The sequence below is a fragment of the Ostrinia furnacalis genome, unplaced genomic scaffold (genome assembly GCF_004193835.3).
Source record: "Ostrinia furnacalis isolate ACB-3 unplaced genomic scaffold, ASM419383v2 OfSCF0831, whole genome shotgun sequence".
NCBI classification, from domain to species: domain Eukaryota; kingdom Metazoa; phylum Arthropoda; class Insecta; order Lepidoptera; family Crambidae; genus Ostrinia; species Ostrinia furnacalis.
This window is the reverse complement of record NW_021131070.1, coordinates 91,207-110,778: the sequence shown is the minus strand read 5'-3', so window position 1 is coordinate 110,778 and position 19,572 is coordinate 91,207. Positions and strand designations below refer to the sequence as shown.

The 19,572-nt window shown below is 40.2% G+C and overlaps 1 protein-coding gene across 1 annotated transcript; it reads right to left on the bottom strand.

The window, feature by feature from the left end:
• Positions 1 to 98: 98 nt before the first annotated feature.
• On the bottom strand, positions 99 to 18,517 carry LOC114350255 (putative leucine-rich repeat-containing protein DDB_G0290503). Its single transcript, XM_028300973.1, has 20 exons — positions 18,342 to 18,517; positions 16,453 to 16,666; positions 15,133 to 15,308; positions 14,740 to 14,824; positions 11,278 to 11,399; positions 10,712 to 10,799; positions 10,574 to 10,637; positions 10,376 to 10,485; positions 10,130 to 10,230; positions 9,566 to 9,974; positions 8,217 to 9,281; positions 7,770 to 8,132; positions 7,049 to 7,199; positions 6,698 to 6,852; positions 6,504 to 6,624; positions 6,069 to 6,292; positions 5,311 to 5,552; positions 4,517 to 4,746; positions 3,077 to 3,234; positions 99 to 1,606 (listed from the first exon to the last, which is right to left on the bottom strand). Exons 1-20 carry the CDS (start codon positions 18,515 to 18,517, stop codon positions 1,577 to 1,579), a joined length of 4,284 nt encoding a protein of 1,427 aa, XP_028156774.1. The 3' UTR covers positions 99 to 1,576.
• Between the last annotated feature and the right edge of the window lie 1,055 nt (positions 18,518 to 19,572).

Sequence of the window (19,572 nt, the reverse complement as noted above, 5' to 3'; positions counted from 1 at the left end):
CAACGTAGGTATGCATTAAGTTTATTAGTAAATGTCATAATAATAATTGTAGGTACACCGAATACAATAAATATAATAATTGCGATTTTGTCATTATGTATTGTATTGAACAATCAGTTTGTCATAGCTTATAACATGATTTTGATAACTGCATTAATTGCTTACCTAACACACATTTCTAAATTAAGGCTATAAAACTCTACATGTAATAAAAACGGTGTAAATAATTAAGTTAAATTAGATATAAAATATTTCTATACAATATAAACACAATTCACGATTTGCAAACTTAGTCTTATCGCTTAAAGCTTAGTCTCGTGATTTACTCTTAGTGCTAAATTTTCGTGGGGATATAAAATACAGTTTACCGGCATGTATGCCCAACGTTATAAAACCTCGATTATTAGGGGACAATGTCCCTAGCCATGATGCGAAACAGTGCAGTGTTCAAACCGGCATCTTAATTAGTTGTGGTAGATGCTATTTCGCAACAAAAATTTACAATTTGACGTGCTGTCGCTGTACACAAGGCCACAGTGTTAACTATCCATTTCCATTTTTGCTCTCGCTCTCATCAAATGGTGATTATTTGCGGTAGAAAGAGACGACTTGACCGGCAATGGGTAGTTAACATTGTTGCCGATAGTACGTTTGTTCCGCACCATGCCACATTTTACGCCGCTGACATTGATAGCACTAGCTATAAGAATGAGAGTACACTATCTCCTGGACATTCCACGTGATTGGGCCATATGCTGCTTCATTTTTACCCTAGTGTAGTTAAGGTACTTATTTACTTACAGTCTTGACTCAACACATGCAACTGTAGGGCAGACGTCTATTGCGTTAAGTTACAAAAAATATGAATTATTATCCGCGCGACTTACGTTCTGTCAAATTTTCATACGCCCGGAATTATTACTGTAGGTACCAAACTAGAAAAGCGTGTTGTTGAGAGTCAAAGTGGCATGCCATAAATCAAAATGATATTTTATGTACTGTTGTCTATACTTAGGCGTAATTTATAAAACTATAACTAACACGGCATTATCTAATCACATTCTAATTAATTAGTTATGTTGGTGTTCTCTCATTACACGTTAAAATACATAATAAATTGCATGAGCCACAAGGTTCATATAAACCATAATTATTATTACATGAACCATCAGCCTATCCATCTCACCATCTTAATGTTATAAAATCACTTACTCTCAAACATAAAGAAAAAGGGGCTTTATTTCCAATAAAATAGGTGCTTGTTTATTGATTGAGCAGCTAGATCACACCAAAATGCGCATTAAATTGTAAATCCACAAGCATTAAATTGTCTTATTTCAGATTTTTATGGCTCAGCTTTCCTTTCTGGCAGACCGTTTACAAGATTCATGCGTTTAAATATACTATGAAGTTCGTTGTATGTATAAAAATGCAATTTAGAATGTTTCGTTTGAATCAAATGCACAATTAGGAGGCGTCTACCTTTAGATAGCCGTTGATAAGTGATGTTTCATTATCCGTCCCACGACTTTGTTTAGCTGATAAGGGGATCATCCGATAAAACGTTGCGAATCGCTCATTCCTTTCCGTTGGTGATACCTCCATTCTGCAACAAAAATGTTTACTTAGCTAATCGCAAACTAAACAAAATTTCTCCTTGACGGCACTTATACGAAATAAGGAAAAAAATTTAGGCATTTACATAGCATAGGTTCGCTCACGCCATTTATCGCGTGACTGTTGTGACCGTTTGACCAATTTATGTTATGAACCGAAAAAAATAGAGTTTCAACTAATGGCACAGCAAGGTCAGGCGTCATACTTCGTTACTTTACCCAAGTCAATTAAATAAAGTAACGATCTTTCGTCGTGGAATTTTATTGGAGCCGCTATTTAACGGGTAAATGCTTACATAATATTGGCCTATGAAGAGCTAAGGAGTTTCAAATCCGTTGATGGTATTTTAGGGCTTGCAACGCTGTATGAAGTTGCTAATTCGTACGCGATAAGGCCCTCGTTAAAACTCGCGTAGGCGCACGTACTTTTGCTGTATCGAAAAATAGTAAGGACTCGCGCGGACGGGTGACTTTGTCATTGTGACAGTATGTTTCTGTCTGTTTCTGTTTGTGTCTTAAAAGTATAGATGACCCACACTGAACTGTCCCGCCAAACTCAATGACAGGGGGGCGCTACCATCGTTCAACTATATGGTTTCCAACATGGCAAAAATCGGAACTAGCGATCCGGTATTGACGGTGGCGCCCCACTGTCAATGTCATGCATAGGACAGTTCAGTATTTTGGAACTATACCTATAAAAGAGAAAGATAATACTGTCACGGTGACAAAAGTCACCCGTTCGCGCAAGCTCTAAGAGTAGCGCACGCCGTCCCGGGGCCCCCCTGAAAAATAACCCTAGGCCCTTGGACCTAGATACGCCAAGGGCCCCATGCACATAATTTGCCACGAGCCACGGATGGTATATTTACGCCACTGTTACCACTTAATAAGCGGGCGTCCGACACGTTCCGTGCACCCGCGCAGTTTTAGCGTAGTCCCTAAATGTTTAATCGATGTTAATTTCGTGAAAAAAAAAGGCAGCAGAATATAGTCCCAACCAGGGTTGGAAAGGATAATTATCAATGATAATTATCGTGATAATAACAGATTGATAATTATCGGTTGATAATAACAAAAAAATGCGCTAGTGAAAGTGCAACTGTAATCGAAGTTTTCGAACGTATATTTCCGCACTTTTGTCTAGTGGTGGGCGATAATCAACATAGATAGTTATAAACCCTATATATTTAGCTCCAAAATGATCACTAGTTATCTAGCGTCAAAATTTTATCTAATCTCCAATCATTATACGACTAGCGATGGATAACTTGACAACAATCAGCAACCAAAAACATAAAGTAACATTTCTTATAAAAAATATGACAAATGTATCTTATACTATTGATAATTATCTGATAATTATCCGATAATTATCATGAAGCGTAATTATCTTGATAATTTCGAACTCTGGTCCCAACCACATTACCAACACAGGGCGTTGGGAACAAAGCGCTTACCTCGTCGGCCTGCGCGAGGTGGTAGTGCCGCTTGCGCAGCGCGGCCAGGCGCGCGCGCTCCGCGTCTAAAGCGCTTTCCAGTTCCAAAGCGCGAACTTTGCTCTCCATCTCCAGTCGCCGCGTGGCTGTCAGCGTCAGCGCTGATGTGTCCAGAGCCTCTGCAACAAATAACTTGACGTTAATAGGATATAAATTAAAACTCATCATCGTTAACATTTTCATCAGCCTAGTCCAATGACAGTTTAACTTTCCCCCGGGACAAACTTGACCTTCATTGGTTGGGTTTTTGTGGCGGTCAAGCTGTAGATCCTGGCTACACACGAGTTGCAGTGGTGGGAACGAGAGGTGGGAATAGTCCCGTAAATTATCATCAGCCTATAACAATCCACCGTTGGATATAGGCTTCGGTTTGTGGCATCCAGCTTCTGCCAGCGATCTTTCGAAGGTTGTTACTTCATATAGTTGGAGTTGTTTATTCCACCGCTGGACATAGGCTTCGGTTATGCCAGCAATCTTTCGCATTTCTTTACTTCACATAACTGGAATTGTTTACCATCTTTGCCGAATCGCGGTCTTCAATAGATTTTTATTCTAGTGATTATCGGTATTTGATCACACTCTCATGCCCGTTTTCATAAACGATGCTTGCTTAAGTGAAGCAGCAAATCGAACGCACAGCGTTGAATAGAGCTCTGTGATTGGTTCGTGTGTCACCCTGTGCGTACACGCGCACTGTGAGACCTCATAGTAATAGTTATTTGTGAATACGGGCGTCAATCTTGTTACTAATATCCTTCAAAGATTCGTTGATCGAATCTAACGGGCGCCCGATGACCGTGCCGTCTTCTCAGATGTTACATTCTTAACGGATGTCGTTCTAACGAGAGCGATATCACTCTAATGAGTGCTATCGTTTTTATACTTAACAGTTGGCACCCCTGGCGATTGACAGGACCTTACTCTACAGTGGCGCCATCTCGATGAGTGCAAATGCGATAGTCCTCCTACCACTTTAGCGCTCACCAGTTGGTGCCACTGTTTTCGCTACTAGAAAGTGTGACAGGACCTTACTCTACAGTGGCGCTAACTGGTGAGCGCTAAAACGATAGCCCTCATTTCCAATGAGCGACCTGTGTCGTGGCGCAGCGCGGAGCCGGCGCGCACGGCCGCGACGACGGCGCCGGTGGCGGCGGCGACGGAGCGCGAGGCGCGCGTGAGGCGGGCCAGCGGCGCGGAGGCGGCCACGAGCTGCGCCGTGCTGCCGGCGCCTCGTGCCAGTACTGACCTGTGTCGTGGCGCAGCGCGGAGCCGGCGCGCACGGCCGCGACGACGGCGCCGGTGGCGGCGGCGACGGAGCGCGAGGCGCGCGTGAGGCGGGCCAGCGGCGCGGAGGCGGCCACGAGCTGCGCCGTGCTGCCGGCGCCTCGTGCCAGTACTGACCTGTGTCGTGGCGCAGCGCGGAGCCGGCGCGCACGGCCGCGACGACGGCGCCGGTGGCGGCGGCGACGGAGCGCGAGGCGCGCGTGAGGCGGGCCAGCGGCGCGGAGGCGGGCGGCGCGCGCGCGCGGGACGCGGCCACGAGCTGCGCCGTGCTGCCGGCCACCTCGTGCGCGGCCGCGCTCACGCCTTCTAGTCGTCCTGCCGCGCCTACTGCCTCGTCCGCTGATGACCTGTAGTAAAGACGACCGATTATTATTAGTCCACGCAGACTTTAGCTATCTTACATAATGGGATCCAGCTCCGAATTTATTCCGCCAGCGGTTCATCGTCGCCAATGCAACTGTACCGGCCTTCTAGATATGACGGTAACAAAATCTATTTAAGAGGAAGAAAAAGAGAAACAAAAGAATAGCCAAATTTGTTTATTAATAATTAATATAAGTCTCAGGGAGTGAGTTCCTAATTATAATAAAAATAATAGTACATGTAGCATTTTTTTTAATTGGCTTGCACGACTTGTGCAACCAGGTAATGTGTCTCGACAAGATAGGGAAACGAAGTTAACGCATTTAGTGTCCTGTAACAGCAGCTTGACGACCTAATAAGATCTCTTTACTTACACCAACAGCTTCGCCGCAAACACCACGGCTTTGGCTGCAGATATCAGCCCCTCGGACCACTGTGGGTTGTTCCGGTACATCTTGAGACGCGTGGTAGGGTGCCCGAGCTCAGTCTACAGGGCCCGCGCGTCTTGCACTAGCAGCTAGATGACAAAATAAGATCTCTCTACTTACACCAACAGCTTCGCCGCGAATACCACCGCCTTGGCCGCGGATATCAGCCCCTCGGACCACTGCGGGTTGTTCCGGTACATCTTGAGACGCGTCTTGGGGTCCCCGAGCTCGGTCTGCAAGGCCCGAGCGTCTTGTACCAGCAGCTTGACGGCGGCCATTAGAGTAGTGCAAGCATCCAGGATCTTGCCGTTCACTTCTAGCTTCACGCCCGAGTCGCCAGCGCGACTGGCTGCCAGCATTTCCTGGAGGCAAAAGGATAAATATTGACGTCGTTCTTGTAGTATTCTAAAGGTTTTAATCAAAAGCAGAAGCCATTTTAGTGCGTTTTTAATGCACTAAGAAAACAAGCAATGCCGTGCCGTGAGACTGCGTCCGCGCAGCGTCGCCTCGCCGCCAATGCTGAGTGGCTACCGAACGTCTGATATACGCAGCGATGGCAACGCGTATTTATTTTAAAGATAGCCGCGATGACGCTGGCGAGACAACGACGTTCAGAAGACGCTAGTGTGGAGAAGGCCTTACACTTGTATATCGTGGACAACTCTGTCACGCCACATGTCACTCCTGCCGCACCACTTCATACCGCAGGGACATACGCTGGATTGACCAGGTCAAAACCGCACTCAATGGTCTACTCTACGAGTGCACAAGAAAGGCTGCAGTGCGGGAGGAATGGCAACGGATTGTGAGGCTTGTCACAGGACCTGCCGCCAGGCATCAAAATTTTACAGGATTAACGAAAAAAGTAACCGCGTTACCTCAATCTGCGAAGCGGCTTCCTCGATAGCCTGGTCCATGCCAGCCAGCTCATCGTCCACACTAAGAGCGCCCGCGGGCCGCCCGGCCGCCGCCGCCGCCGCCGCTACACTAAGAACCAACTCGCGGGCTTCTTCATAAGACGCGCTGCTTGGACTACCACTCTTCAACGACTCGATCCATTGCTTTGTGGCCGTCAACATTGTCCTGCAGTCTGACGTGAGTTCTGAAACAAAGGATGATTTTATAAGACGCAGAATAGCCGTCGTTTACAAAAATGTATCAAAGGGTATAAAATTCTATTTAGAAATACGAAAGATCTTTAGCGCAGAGGGAAACATGGTATAGATGTCATGCTGTACTGTGCTACGTCAAACGCTTCCTAAGATATTATGGATATATGATGCGCAATATAAATGGTACTTAATGATACTTACTGTCAGCTAACGATATATCCGTGGATAAGTTGGAGACTTCGGTAGCATACACCGAGAGTTGTGCTGCGTTGTGCGCGGCCAGCATAGCTGATCTCGCCAATGACTCCTCGTTGCCTTTTACCTTTTAACAATATCATTTGTTAATTTCAGTTTTCCTTAAGTCATTTTTGTGTAACTTTTTGCACAATGTTTACCTCGTTGTATCTGGCGAGATCCTCCAGCGCTTTAGCCGCTAGCTCGGCCGCCGCCCGGTTGGACTCCTGCGCGTTGCACGCGTCCAGCGCTGTCAGCGCTTCAGAGGTCACTTCCAAAGCCGCGTCTCCGGCACACAACACTATCCTTGTGCTCTCTGATGGAATTCAAAATGAGACAAATAAGGCCAGATTTTTAGTATTGTGAATACTTTCAAAACTTACAAGTATCAATTAATTAGCTGCCATTTGAACATGATATACGGCCAATAATCGTTAAATGAGGAAATCTCACATTGAACTGTTAAACATAAGTTTGATATATCGGAATTTTGGAATATGTTAAATACTCACGTTTTTCCAACTCCTTCTTGGCTTCCTCGAGCTGCTTTTTGAGCGATGCAACGTCCACTTCCAATATGTTGTTATGTTGTAACAAATCCTGTAATTCACACTCAGCATTCAATCGTTGGCCCTCCACACGCTCTATTTTAGCTTCCAACATCTAATTACGGTATAATCCAAGAAGTGAATGAAGGAATTCACAAAGAAAATAAGAGATACTTAGCGTAATACGAGATCCGTTTGGCCAAGCGAGTCCAGCAGTAGACCAGAGCATGCAGTTTGTAGAATGCAGAATTGCAGAGCATTCAGACGCCGAGCCAAGTCGTAGTTGAGGAAAGAGAATAAAATAAAACATGCAATTAGAATACTCATGCCACTAAGTAAATGTGCAAATCACAAAAGAAAAGTAAATTAAACATCTGTACAATAGACCACATAATATCTAAAAAGACTAATACAGAATCAAGAGTTCACTAAAATTCAAGGCAGTCCATAAAATATTATAGTAATTTTTTTCATAGCGAAATTAAGAATTGTACAAAATAAAACATCCACACGAACACAACACGGTTGTGAAAATACGACACGACATTAAATACAATGTATTTTGCGTTTTGATGCTCCGAAAGATCTAAGTTGAAAATGAAATTATACCGGCCTTCACCGTCCAAGCGATATGGATATGTATCTAGTGAAACGATGTACCCCCACATTAAGTTAGTATCCTAACCTGCTTTTCTTTTTCTTTCTCTGATATAATTAAATCCATTTCTTCCTTTTCCTTTAACTTTTGACTTCTTAACTCCTCTAACTCTTCCTTCAGTATCTTATTCTCTGACTCCGATTTATCTATACTGTCATCTTTTTCACGAATTTGCTGAGTCATAACTGCGTCTAGTTCTAAAACTTTCTCGTTTAATGTTTTTATCTCATTTTCTTTTTCAATTTTAAATTGTTCATATTCCAATTTGATATTCTCTATATCAGAATTTAGAGAATTGACTAGAGTTTCCTTTTCATTGATAACGGCTTCATATTTGTCTTGTAAAGTTTTGACTTCCTCTTCCATACCTTTTTTGGTTAATTCAAAATCCTAGCAAACATATTTAATTGAATTTTAATAAACAATATTTTACACTTATAAGATAGGACGCCACAAAACATTAATAAAACCAACCTGTTTTTCTTCCCTGATTTGTTGCATGAGATTTGCCTTTTCTGTTATTAATTCTTGTAACTCGGTACTAATTTTAGAGTTTTCGTTAGTGAGATCTCTGAATTCTTTATTCTTTAGAGCTAAGTTGCTTTCATTTTTGAGAACAATATCATCGTGTTCCTCTTTCAAAGTTATAAATTCGTTTCTACCAATTTCTAATTCTGCTTGCGTCTCTTTTAGTTCTTCTTCAAGCCGCTGAACTGTTTCAGAAAGCTTTGTAACTTCTACATTAAGATCAATCACTTGTTTATCTTTTTCGGCAATCATACTCTTTAAATTTTCTATGATTTCATCCTTGCACTCTACTATATTTTGTAATTTGTCATTCAGTACAGTCACTTCAATTTCTTTTTCTTTATATTTTGCATCGAATTCAGTCTTTTGAACTTCAATGGTTTGAATGTAATTATTTAATTTGGATTGGAGATCATTCATTTCTTCGCCCATTGTATTTACTTTGGATTCGAATTCAACTTTCTTCTCTAAAGTGAACGCCAGTTCATCTTTTAATTTCGATATCTCATTGTTTTTTATATTTTCCAATTCTTGTAAGCTGAATTCATTTTTCGTTTGCGTTTCGGTTAATGATATTTCTAATTTTGACAAAACATCAGCTTTTTCTGTGATTTCTTTTTCTAAATGTTCAATTTTCTGTGATGCTTCATTTAATTTTATTTCAATGTTTTCTTTTTCAGCCGCTAATGCCTTTGTCATGGAATCACTATCTTGTTTATAAATAGTTAGTTCGTTTGTGAGCCTTGCAATTTCTGCAGACTGTTCTTCTACTTTCAAATCATAATTGTTCTTTCTGGTTTCTAAATCATTTTGTAAGATCGTAATTTTTCCCAGTGCTTGTTCTACTTCAATATCTTTTGTATTAACTATGTTCTCAATTTCTTTATTTTTAGCATCTATCTCGTCTTTTAATTGTTGGGATTGATGTGCGAAGTCTATTTCCGAAACTGTTAATTTTTGTTGTAAATTTTCTAGCTCTACTTGCATCTTATTTATGCAAACTATCTGTTCCTAATAAAGGTTAAATGTATAATGAGTATGCTTCTATTGGTTAGTTATACTAAAATGAGCTCAGACCCTATTTACTGAATATAAAGCTGTTTACATAAGTTACATGCAATAACAAAGTATCATTTCATCATCATTGTATCAGGTACCAGTCCACTGCTGAACGCAAGCCTCTCTCAATGATCATGCAGTTAATTAATTAGTACTGAGTTATCATGCATTTATACTGCTGCCCTTACTCTACAATATGTACATGCTGAACTATTATTATAAAACAGATAACTAACCTCTTTCTCTTGTTGATGTTGCTGTATCAATTCAGCGACTCGTTTCTCCGCCGCCTCTTTCTCTTCCACCACGACCTTATACTGATCCGTGCTCTTTTCTCTAAGCCCCACTAATTCTTCTTTTGTTTTACTAAGTTCGTTTTCTCTTTCATCTTTTTCTTGTTTTATTTTTTCTAATGCCTCCGTCGTTTCTTTTAGTTCGTTGGTGAGAGCCGTGAGTTTGACCTCTTGTTCGGCCTTCGCGGTTTTGTTTTCTATTTCTAACGCCTCTATGGAGGCTCGTAGCGTTTCTAGCTCGACCTCCTTTTGTCTGGACTGTTCCAGTTCGGACCGGAGGTTCGTTAGTTCGCTTTTGTATGCTTCGACTTCTTCGCTTGTTGATGCACTTTGTTGTAGCAACTCTACGTCCCTAGAGAAAACACAAATGTTATTTTATACGGAATTATACGTACCACTGATGTATGCTTTCATGTACTTAATAACTTAAAGACTATGGAGTTGTGAATTTGTTTATAAATATTTCTTTGTAATTTGAATCTAATTGCGATAATAATAAAGACTCACTTCATCCTGTCATTTAGTTGCTGCTGCAGCGCGACTTTGGCGCTTTCGTGCTGCGCCGCCGCCGCCCTCAGGCCAGCCGATAGCTTGTCCACCTCGGCTTTCTAAAGAAACGTAAACTTTTAAACGAAGTCAATTTTTGAGATAGCACTAACACAGTTCCTCGTTAAAGGGGAATTACACAAGGCAAAACTAATTTACCACGAATCTTGACTATCTTTTGACAAGTATAATAATGTAATAACTTACTTGTCTAATAAGTGTGATATGTTCTTCTCGCAACTGTGTGTACGCCCCTTTTAATTTTTGGAACTTCTCGTCTGTTACTCTGGCCTTTTCTTCTGTTTCTGATAGTTTTTCTGTGAACATTTTAAAATCCCAGTTTAATATAAATCCTCCAACGGTATATCTACTCCACTCTACGCTTACTAAAAGAAGAATACTTACGCTTTATTTCGGGGGTTTGTTCTAATAACACTCTGGATCGTTGTCGTTCTTCTTCTAATGCAGTCTGCAAAAGAAAACCTCATATTGTATTTTGTGTCCTAATTCAAATGAGTAAAATTTATATTAGAACATACACACCTTAGCTTCTCTCAGTTCCATCCCAAGACGCGTATACTGTTCTCTGGCCGTAGTCACTATTGTGTTACGTTCTTCTACCATCTCGTTCCTGCGAGATAAGAACGAAATATGAAGAAAAATCTACAGAGGTTGAAATTGTTGTTGTTTGTAAACAAAATTGATGTGAGTAATACAAGCCCATTGTACTAGATAAAATACAATAAACAAGGTCTCATAACAGTTCCGCAACAATTTTCATTGGACAGTATTAGCCGACTACATAGAAGATTGAAAGCCCAACATCATTTTTTTTCCTTACTAGCGCTTTGAGGCAAACATATGGCAAGTGCTGATAGGACGCGCCGCAACAATCTCAGTCACTCTCTTCGCTCTATTACAGGAGGGCTATAAGCATCCTCTAGCTTCACCGCAGGGTCTAGTTTCCAGCGGGGTAGCTCCGAAAAACGTTATCCGAAGTTTCAACTATTGCTATCCTTCTCACGCAAAGCGAGATGCCAGCACGAGGGACAGTGACAGCTAGACCCGGAACTACGTACAGCGTTTCGGAGTAGCCTTACAGTCCTCACCTCATCCTCTTGAGCTCGTTCTGAAGGTGTTCAATGAGCCTGTCACGCTCCACAACTGGGTCGGGCTGCGGCGACGGCGTAGTTCGCGCTTCGAAAGCGTCAAGGTGGTCCGGTGTTGTTGCCTATTGGAAAAACTACTTTATTAGTAAAACCGTTAAAGACTGACCAAGAGATCACGTGATACATTTGTTAACTAAAATCTACATGTAGAGAGTAGATCGCCTTTTTTACTCAACTGCTAAGGGTCATGTTTAACTTAACGCTTGACAATGTTTTGGGCATATCATAGCCGTGGTAGGAAAACAGGTTTTATGTCGGCTTCTTCTCCCTAAAGGGCGAGGCAGGGCATAACCACTAAGAGTAGGCGCACACCGTTGATTTTTAGTTGGCCGATAGTTGTGCCCGATTTTAAATTGTATGAAGAATCGGCCAAATCGAATCGGCGTAGTGTGCGCACTCCCATACATGCCCATACTGATCAACTGCCCGACTAAACTATCGACCGACGAAAAATCAACGGTGTGCGCCTACTCTAAAACTAAAAAAGACCACATGTAGGGTGATAATGGGCTCTGTAGAGGGTAGGTCACCTTTCTTTATTATTTGGCAATGCTTTGCACATTCTTTAGCCGCTGGGGTAAGCAAGACTTCTCCCGGAACCACAACTATAGTCTTTTTCACGTAAGATGATCCGTATGACACTTCAAGGTTATCCATATTACGCATACTACATATGCAGAATATTTTTGAAAAAATATTTGTATTTTATTAGCAATATAATAAAAAAAAAATAACTACCTTGTCTTCAAATATACAGTAAAATCTGAGTCTATTGATTATATTTTAATTAAATACGATGTAAAAATATCATTTATTTCATGTACGCAATGTGTGAAACGGAATAGATTTAGTGCTGGGGTATTTCTTGTATAATAAAATCGATTATTTCCGCGGTTCATTAATCTATTGCAGTGAATACTTAGTTATTAAAAACATCACAAAAATCAACTATATTTTTCGATTATTGACTTTAATAAACGCATTAAAAATAAATTAATGGTTTTTAATTTAAAGAAACAGAACCAGTACTTTTTAGGAATCGTTTTTTTGAACATGAACCATGAAATTTGAATATTATCAATAAAAAATTGTTACAATAATATTTGTAATTGTAAAAAACATGTTTTTTTGATAAATAACACCTATACAAAATATTTCTCTAAAAGTAGGTTTTACTAACTCTTCGAAAAAAATCGATAGATAAATCGCTATGGTTTAGTTATGTGACATCTCTAAATCTTTCAAACTCGAAACGTCATACGGATCATCTTAGGTGAAAAAGACTATAAGTCCAACATTCAAACCATTATGCCTTCTGTTAATTTATCCAATACAAGTTTTTTATATGTGCTGATTTTAGAAGAGAATATATCTATATGATTAAAATACTTATTATATATCTGCGCTAGTCTATACGATGGTGAACGCTTTCCAGCATTAGTCCGACATATATCTTTAGCAAAAAGTTTAAAAGTACGGCAGGCTCTCATGCGTGGCCTACTCGGTACTTGATATCTTATCCTATCTGTAATACTGATACAATCATATTTATTATGACAAAAATCATAAAGCAGGGTAGCCTGCAATAACAGTCTTCTAGTTCTAAGGCAGGGCAACTCATACCTTTCCAATAATCCAGAATAAGGTAAACGGCCACGATAACATTTATAGTTCATACACTTTAGGTATTTTTTCTGTACTCTTTCTAGACTATCAGAATATTTATTATAATAAGGATCCCAAATAGATATGGCATATTCCAACTGAGAACGAATTAAAGATTTGTAAAGATGAAGATATGTAGCTGGTTTCCTAAAATTGTTAGCAGATCGCATGACAAAACCATACATTTTGTATGCTTTGTTACAAATATTTTCAATATGTGAATCCAGCGTAAGTTTACAGTCTAGTGTAACCCCTAGGTCCCTAATTTGCTGTACTCTATTAAGATTGACACCACAAATTGAGTAGTTGTACTCTGTAAATACTCTTTTTCTTGTAAAAGTTATGCAGTTACATTTATTCAAGCTTAGTTTTAATTTATTTTTATTACAGTATTCCGTAAATCGGTCCAGATCTTGTTGAAATTTGAGGTGGTCAGAAGTATTATTAATTGTACGATATATCTTAAGGTCGTCTGCATATAATAAAAAGTTGCAATGCTTAAAGCAGTCAGTGACGTCATTAATGAAAACAACAAAAAGGAATGGGCCCAAAATTGAGCCCTGTGGGACACCAGAAGTTACAGAGACAGTTTCGGATTCATGCCCATTGATTACCACCTTTTGTGTTCTATTTGTCACATAAGATTTGAACCATCTCCACAGATTCCCCCGTATACCATTATAGGCTATTTTTTCTAGTAATATTTTATGATCTACCCTATCAAATGCCTTTTGAAAATCGGTGTACACACTGTCTGTCTGTTTGTTGGAGTCTATATTGTGAAATAAATCGTTGGTGTACACTACAAGATTGGTAACGGTAGAACGTCTACGGACGAATCCGTGTTGTTGTGGAAGTATGTTATTGTGGAGAAGAGGATATACGATATTATGTATAAGCCTCTCAAAAAGCTTCGCAAGAGTGGGTAAAATGGAGATAGGTCGATAGTTTGCGACGTCCTTCTTAGAACCGGCTTTGTGTACTGGTGTGATTCTGGCGACTTTCCATACTTTGGGACACACACCTTCCCTTAAGCACTTATTGTATAATTCGTGTAGCGGCTTACATATTGTTTTTGCAGTTCTTACCAAGAATATAGGTGGGATATTATCTGTACCTGCGCTTTTAGTAGTATCTAAGAATTATAATCATACTAAAACGCAAGCCAGCGTCCTGACGGGCGAGCGCGTGACACTCGACTGATATAATACCCGCCGGCGGGGCGCTTCGCTGTAGGTAATTATCGGATGTACCGCGCGGAGTGAGCCAGGCCTGGTAGGGCGCAACATGGACATTGGACATAAGCTTTGTTTTCTCCATATTCATCCGCAGGCCAAGTGTAAGTAGATATCTTCAACCTCGCCCATCAAGTTCACCCAGCGGATTCGACTTGNACATTTATTCAAGCTTAGTTTTAATTTATTTTTATTACAGTATTCCGTAAATCGGTCCAGATCTTGTTGAAATTTGAGGTGGTCAGAAGTATTATTAAGTTGGACCGACGACATCATAAAGGTATCGGGAAAGCGCTGGACGTCCTATGGCTGAGATGATGACGATGATGATGATAAGTCTTGCGGTAGATAGACTGTGACAGGGACGAGGTCAATAGCACGTAGTTCCCCGCTACCTGTTGAAATCTTGATACCTGGTCCCCGCCACATCTTGTTACCGTGGAGCTCTGCTACCGAGCAGGATGGTAGCGCATGAAGTTGCTAGACAATAATTACCTCTCACTATGCCCGGAGAGGGTGTCAGCCGGTAAGGCAGCGTGTAGCCTGAACAGCAGCCGCACGTTGCAGTCGTATATCTGTGAGGAATCCTGCGCGCAGGGAATCAGCTTCCATATAATAAGATGACTTACCTTTCCCTATGCCCGGAGAGGGTTTCAGCCGGTAACGCAGCGTGAAGCCTGAACAGCAGGCGCACGTTGCAGTCGTATATCTGCGAGGAATCCTGCACGCAGGGAATCAGCTTTTGTATTAAGATGACTTACCTCTCCCTATGCCCGGAGAGAGTGTCAGCCGGTAATGCGGCGTGTAGCCTGAACAGCAGCCGCACGTTGCAGTCGTATATCTGCGAGGAATCCTGCACGCAGGGAATCAGCTTCCATATAATAAGATGACTCACCTCTCCCTATGCCCGGAGAGGGTGTCAGCCGGTAATGCGGCGTGTAGCCTGAACAGCAGCCGCACGTTGCAGTCGTATATCTGTGAGGAATCCTGCGCGCAGGGAATCANGATAGTTTGCGACGTCCTTCTTAGAACCGGCTTTGTGTACTGGTGTGATTCTGGCGACTTTCCATACTTTGGGACACACACCTTCCCTTAAGCACTTATTGTATAATTCGTGTAGCGGCTTACATATTGTTTTTGCAGTTCTTACCAAGAATATAGGTGGGATATTATCTGTACCTGCGCTTTTAGTAGTATCTAAATATTTAAGCTCTTTTAATACATTATCAGCTGATAAGACTATTTCGCTTATGATGTTTTCAGTACGAGTTTTTGAATCTAAGTCCTTAACATCCTCCGTGCTGTAGCTATCAGAAACTTGTGTTGGTTGAAATACAGAGTGAAAAAAGGCTGAAAAAAGATTGCACACGGCTTCCGGGTTTTCAGCTGTAGTATTCATATATTGCATATTGTTAGGAATATCTGATGTATTTTTACGATTTTTAATATAAGTCCAAAAGAATTTTACATTATTTTTGATACTATCCTCGACATGTTTCATATATCTATTGTAACATAAATGTGATTCCTTTCGAAATCTATTTCGAAACATATTGAAAGTTATGTAATCCGATTCATTGCGATATTTTTTCCATTTTATCCAAGCATTCTTTTTATTTTTGAAGATATGAACAAGCGATGGAGTGAACCAAATTGGGAAATGTGAGTTTGAAATAGCCCTAGCAGGAACATGCTTGCGTACAATATTATAAATAGACTCGTAGAACAGATCCACACACGATTCAGCCGATTTATCGTGAAACAAAGTGTCCCAGTCAATACTTAAGATATCGCCATTAACCGATTCGTAGTCCGCATTTCTAAAACAGTATCTCGTCTGTGGCTTGCGAGGTATATGAGTCTCGCCGCTATCATGAGGAATTAAAACATAAAAAGGTGGATGATGTTTATCTATAGGTACTAGGGATATGGGTGTAGAATAAGCTAGACTATGAGGAATGGTCGTTATACATAAGTCAAGCAGTCTCTGTAAATCATTTTTTATTGTATTTATCTGTAAGCAGTTAAATAAAGACATAAAATTTAATAAATAAGAGCTAGGTGGTCTAGTACAGCTTGACTGTATAGGTTTCAAGTGTGCACCGTCTTCGTACCATTCAATATACGGTAAATTGAAGTCTCCTATTATACAGAAATTAGCAATCTCTGCCATTTGTAAATAGTCCCGCACACTCTCAAAGTATTCATTGTATACCTCGTTATTTACTTGAGGGGGCACGTATAATGCGCCAATAATATATCGAGAATTCCCTACGCCTAGTTCTAAGAGTATCTGATCGATTACGGGAGGGAACGCGAGGGACGCAGAGGGGGGCAGCGGCGAGCAGGTAGCGGCACGGTGCACGCGCAGCACGGCCACCAGTACGCCGCCGCCGTCCCGCCTATGCGTGGTCGCGCGGTCTCGATCGCTACGATATACAATATAACGGGAGTCAATAAATTCGTTGTTAGATATGTCAGGGTGTAACCATGTCTCAGTTAGAATGATAACGTCGTAAGTATGTAATAGAATGTTCATATAGATCGTATTTAATTTGGTTCTTATTCCTCGGCAATTTTGGTAATAAATAGATAACGAGTTAGTGTTATTATGTCTATCGAATTTTATTACTGATAATAAACAGTTTTCTGTAAATAGTGTTCATAAGTTTACAGTTAAAATTGAAGAAGTAATTTGTTATACATGCCAAGGGAAAGTAAAGTGATATATAAGTTAGCGGATTTAATATGCTTAAAAAGTTAGACAGATTTAATTTTGTTGAGACAAAGTAGTTGGTGCCATTTACATTTGCATTAATTGTAATTGTCGGGTAGAAAAAAATTAAGGATAATGACAAGTAATTCCAATAATGTTTAACTACACACAGTGTACTTGATTTATTTAGTAAGGGATCCTTTGTTTTTAATAGCTTTAGCAATTGTAGACTATTTAGGTGATATTTACTAGTATTTATATGGAGGTTATTACTGCCGAGCTCTTTACTTTTGAGATATGAGCGACCCTGTACCTTGAAATATGAAATAAAGTTATCTTCACACTTTAGTTCACATGAGTTAGAGTTACAAAATAACTTACATTTAGTTAGTATTATATCAGTGACATTATATAAGCTTAGGCATACAAAATGGAGGAATAATAATACAATAAACACATATTGTCTAGGTAGGTATGGCCAGTGTGTATGATTACGAGTATACCTTACTAGTTGAGGATTATTTGATTTTATTAATGTCTTGTTCCATACGTATGGCGACCACCGGTGATGTATCTGACTTACGTGCCAGTATAACTCCGTGCTTAATCCATACGTATTTATACTCAAATTTTTTGGCCCTGTCACGACACTCTCGAAACAAACGCTTGTTTTGTAGGGTTAGATGTTCGTTCACAAATATTTTTTGTACCGACCCAGAGATACCTAGTTGCTCGGTACTCAGTCCTTTCATTGAGCGACTTGAGGAAAGAACATTGTCACGTAGCACCCTGGTTGTGAATTTGACCACGATGTTTTTAGGACGGGTGTCTTTATGGTCTGCGTGAGGTACTCGGTGTACTGCGACTATATCTGACGCCAGTATCTGTTGTTTGATTACTGTTCCAAGGTTCATGACGATATTGACAAGGTTTTCATTCCGTCTGTCCGGCAAGTTGACAATTTCTATGTTGCAGTCTCTTGCCTGTTGTTCCATTGTTGCTAACTTGTTCTCAAGTGTTTGTATAGAGTTAGGTATATTAGCTGTTACAGATATTTGGTTTTCTACCTCCTTCATTCGTTTCTCTAATGTGTCCTGTCGCAGATCAACGGCCCCCAGCGATTTTTCCATCTCGGNTTTAATCATACAGTAAATAACCATAACCAATTTTTAATTTCAGTATTTTGTTTCGTACTCTGCAAATGAATTGCATAACAATACTAAAAGAAATTAGTTGATGAATAAATTTCAGTTTGTTATTCTTTTTCTTTTCTAATAGGTATTTCTTATTTCAGTTGTCGAATGTGGGTTAAAAATGCTGGCATAGAAGACTTAGCATATGTACCTATTGAAAAGTTACACCAACTGAAGTTTGTTTGTGGTGGGCACTTCACTCCTGAATCCTTCAATGCCAAAGGAACTCGGCTGAAGAACTCAGCTATTCCAACACTGGAATTGAGCAATCCCATCTTGNTAGCTGTTACAGATATTTGGTTTTCTACCTCCTTCATTCGTTTCTCTAATGTGTCCTGTCGCAGATCAACGGCCCCCAGCGATTTTTCCATCTCGGCTAATCGGGTATTTATGTCATTAAGTGATTCCTTGAAGCCAGCGTTGTCTGAACGCAGGCCAGTGATCGTCGCGTTCATGGCATCTATGGAGGTCGAGATTTTAGTAAGCTCAGAAGTTATAGTTGATTTTAAGGAGGCTGTAGTTTCATCAATCATACGAGTAAATTTTTCGAACATAAAATCCGTCTTTTTTTCTAGTAGTTTCATCCGTAAATCGATGTCATCATCCGGTTGCTTGCGTTTACGCGTATTTATAAATGAGTCATCCATTGTCGCTTCAATAGTTGATAAGTTCGGGTTAGAGGCGAACTTCGGTGGTGTGCGTTCGGTCATATTCGCAAGCGAGCCGAGTATGTGCGAATGAAGCAGATGTATAGTGTTGTCTTCTAATCTTCGTTGAGTGGGGTAGGCTAAGCCGAACCGATTGTCAGACAATATCAACACTTATGTCACAAAGCACAATGACGAAAACTGAACCAGTCACTTTAAGGCACTCTTGTCACGACGAATAACACGTCTGCTCTCAACAAACTTTGCGGGCGAACTGATATTTGCAATTGCGTATACTCTGAATAATATCGGAACTATACAAAATGAACAAAACTGGCCCCAATATTGACCCTTGTGGAATTCCTCTTCTAATGGGAGTAGNTGTGAATAGGTATACAATTAATTATAAAAAATCGAAATTCCTCTAAAACATACATTGCAATATTTAAAATGCGTTACAAGATAAAAGTCTCAAAACATTATTTTGTGTGAAATATTAACACTGTCAATCAAATTAATAAGAAAGTTACTATTAAAGTTTCTGAATATACGTCAAAATAAGTATTCAAGTTATGGAATAGGTACTTTTTATTATTACAAATAAGTTTTCTTTAATAAAAATTCATGTTTTATTCGAAATAATTATGCTGTTTTTTTTTTAAATACTTTAACAATAGTACTGGCTCGTGTAATGTGGGGACCGGGAGTTGACAATGAAAGAGTCTATACTATGCGATGCTAGTATATTTTTGTGGGTCAGTTTACGCAGCAACGTCAAA